The sequence below is a fragment of the Bidens hawaiensis genome, unplaced genomic scaffold (genome assembly GCF_021521415.1).
Source record: "Bidens hawaiensis isolate Kalapana, Puna unplaced genomic scaffold, B.hawaiensis_p1.1 tig00000001_1, whole genome shotgun sequence".
NCBI classification, from domain to species: domain Eukaryota; kingdom Viridiplantae; phylum Streptophyta; class Magnoliopsida; order Asterales; family Asteraceae; genus Bidens; species Bidens hawaiensis.
This window is the reverse complement of record NW_027491014.1, coordinates 3,768,823-3,771,605: the sequence shown is the minus strand read 5'-3', so window position 1 is coordinate 3,771,605 and position 2,783 is coordinate 3,768,823. Positions and strand designations below refer to the sequence as shown.

Here is a 2,783-nt window from a genome sequence, read left to right as displayed (position 1 = left end):
CACAGTGTTAGCTGCAATCATTTCAATCGGCTTGGCAGCTGTTGGATCTTGATAAACAACAATCTGTTGGCTTGAGTCTTCACCCCCACTAGAGCCAGCACCAGCATATGAACCGTGAGATTGTTTAGGCTCACCACCTGCATCGGATTCGTCAGGATCTTCATCGTTGTTCTTGAGTTTCTTGAGGGCATCTTCTTTACAAGTTAATTGTAAAATCAACTCTTCTTGTTATTTTAACTTCACCCCCTGAGACTCAAAAATCACACGCAACGATTTAGTCTCCTTCTGACAAAATGAAACATAACCCATCAACCGCCTCTGATGTTCCATGAGTCGTTCTTGATTCTGTCGATCTGCTGCCATTTGTTTTTCATAAAGGTGTAGCAGATTCATCAGCATCTCAGTTTGACGACCTGGTGGCAAGTTGTATAAGGATGGGTGTACAGGCTGAACAGGTCCTTGAGGCCGAGAGATTCTCATGAATGAGACATCACTAGGCGGAGGTGGAGGAGGTTGAGTTGTTGTACGAGAAGAAGGAGGTCTCATGGGTGCGGTTGAAGAAATGGTAGATAAAATAGCTGGAGGCCTTGGTATCTCGGTTAATGCCATTTGAGGAATAAGACCGAGCCTCTCATGTGTTACCAGGGTCGTTGTCAATGTAAGCATCGGGGTGCTAGTAGTAAGCGGCACCGCCGAGCGTTGTGGTGTTAGTTGACGTGGTGGTGGGACCCCGATAATCACTCCAGCCCCCTCAGAGACACGTGGATTCTTGGAAGGCTCGCCAGTTGCCACAGCTTTACCTTTTCTCTTTCTTTCTTGCTGATATTTAATAGTGGCAGCTAGAGCAGCATTAACTGCCTCCTGTTGTTCTTGATATGCAGCATTACCTGCACCGCCATCACCATCATTCCTACCATTATCATCATCATCATCATCATCATCGTCATCACCATTCCCACCTTCTCCCCCTTCACGATCGGAATCCGAATCGTCGTGGATCCAGCGCTCATTTGGAGGACATTCATAATTCGGATTGATTATATGACCAATTATCCGTTTGTCCTTTGGCTTCTCCTTTCTATACGTCAACATCCGATGAACAGTGTCAGCAGTCATATGTTCCTGATGAAGTATATTATCCACTCCCAACTGATCAATAACTAAATCTGGAATCAAATCTTGGATAATGAGCTGTAGGAAACGAGGGTACATCAAGAATTTCTTCGTCTGAAGGGTTTGCTGAACCTGTTTCTTCAAATGATCGAACACCAACTCAGAATATTTATACAGCTTGTTCAGAATCAAAGCCACAAACGCCGACTGCAAACTCAGTCTACATTCATCAAAACCACCCCGTCGGCCACTCATACAGTGAAGTAAAACGTGTAACAGATACTTGTATGGTGCAGACACCCCATTCTTATTCAACATAGACTTCAGAATGTCTCCATTATAATGCAAGCGGGTGAATAGTCCTCTAACCAATGATCTATCAAATTCACTTGGATAATCGTCAGTATCGTCGAATTGAAGTACACGGCGAATGACTGCAACATCAATCGTAATTGGAATTCGATTGATTGTAGCCCTGATTATCTTATCATCTTCAACATAAGCAGCCGTGTTCCAAAATTGTCTGATAATACTTAGATACACCTTTGGTCTAGCAGTGATATCATAGGTTATCTTTGATCGTCGTAAGAACGTTAGCATATCTCCAAATGTCTCCAAATCAGGTACGTCTGGATCAACATAAGCACAAATGTTGTGCTTTTTATCAAACGGCAATAAAATCACTTCAGCTTGTTGCTCTTGTTGATCCTGTGGAGGTTGATCTTGTGGAGGTTGATTTTGTTGCTCTTGATCAGCCATGTTTACTATATAATTAAAAAACGAATGTGAGAAGATGTAAAATATATCAATATATATATATATATATATGGTGTAAATTCATAGTCAAAGCATATGTGTAGTTAATTTATTTACGCGTTTAGACGATTGTAATTCTTTTATTTAAATTACATGACAATTGAATTTTAATTAATTACTTATCAAAAATGTCATTCGTTAGCAATCAAACTGATTCGTTACAATACAGTAGCGAATCAGGTGATTCTCTATCAAGTAAATCTTTAACGAACCGGACTTAGCGAATTACTATTTGAATTTTGACGAACTAGACTCTAGTTCGTTATATTTTAAGCGAATCAATACCTGATTCGTGTTATTTCTTATTCGCTAAACTAGTTCATGTAAGATCATAAACGAATTGGACACGAAACAGTCCCAATTCTCTAAGACTAACGAATGGTCAAATAATTAGACTTTTTCTTTGACTCGCATAGTCAAAGTCAAAATTAAGATGAACGACCATAGTCAACAGTATGAGCCCAGGGACGATTAGGCCATAATATCGTCGAAACATCGCAATAATGAGCTCGTTGTACTCGGAATTACACCCGTAATCTAAGATGATAGAGATTGAGACTCAATATGTCTAAGTACCTGGTTAACCAAACCGACTCTAAACGCCGATATCATAAACACATATTAAACCCGGCAAACAACAATCAAATGAAGATTGAAGTCTACCAAGGGTATCGGAATCTGATTCTGATCACAATGACATCAAAATCATATAGTTCTTCAACATTAATTATACTGATATGGATTTCAAAACTTCGGAAACCCTTAAAAATCAATAATTAGGCTATCAAATTACAACCATATTTGACGAAAATTAGATCGCCATTATCATCTATACCTTAGAAACTCGAAAATAT

At 39.5% G+C, this 2,783-nt stretch overlaps 1 protein-coding gene across 1 annotated transcript; it reads right to left on the bottom strand.

The window, feature by feature from the left end:
- Positions 1-213: 213 nt before the first annotated feature.
- Positions 214-1,903, bottom strand: LOC143573455 (uncharacterized). The gene is made up of 2 exons (XM_077058569.1): positions 1,203-1,903; positions 214-1,160 (listed from the first exon to the last, which is right to left on the bottom strand). The coding sequence occupies exons 1-2, from the start codon at positions 1,870-1,872 to the stop codon at positions 229-231; spliced, it is 1,602 nt and encodes a 533-aa protein (XP_076914684.1). The 5' UTR covers positions 1,873-1,903; the 3' UTR covers positions 214-228.
- Positions 1,904-2,783: the final 880 nt, after the last annotated feature.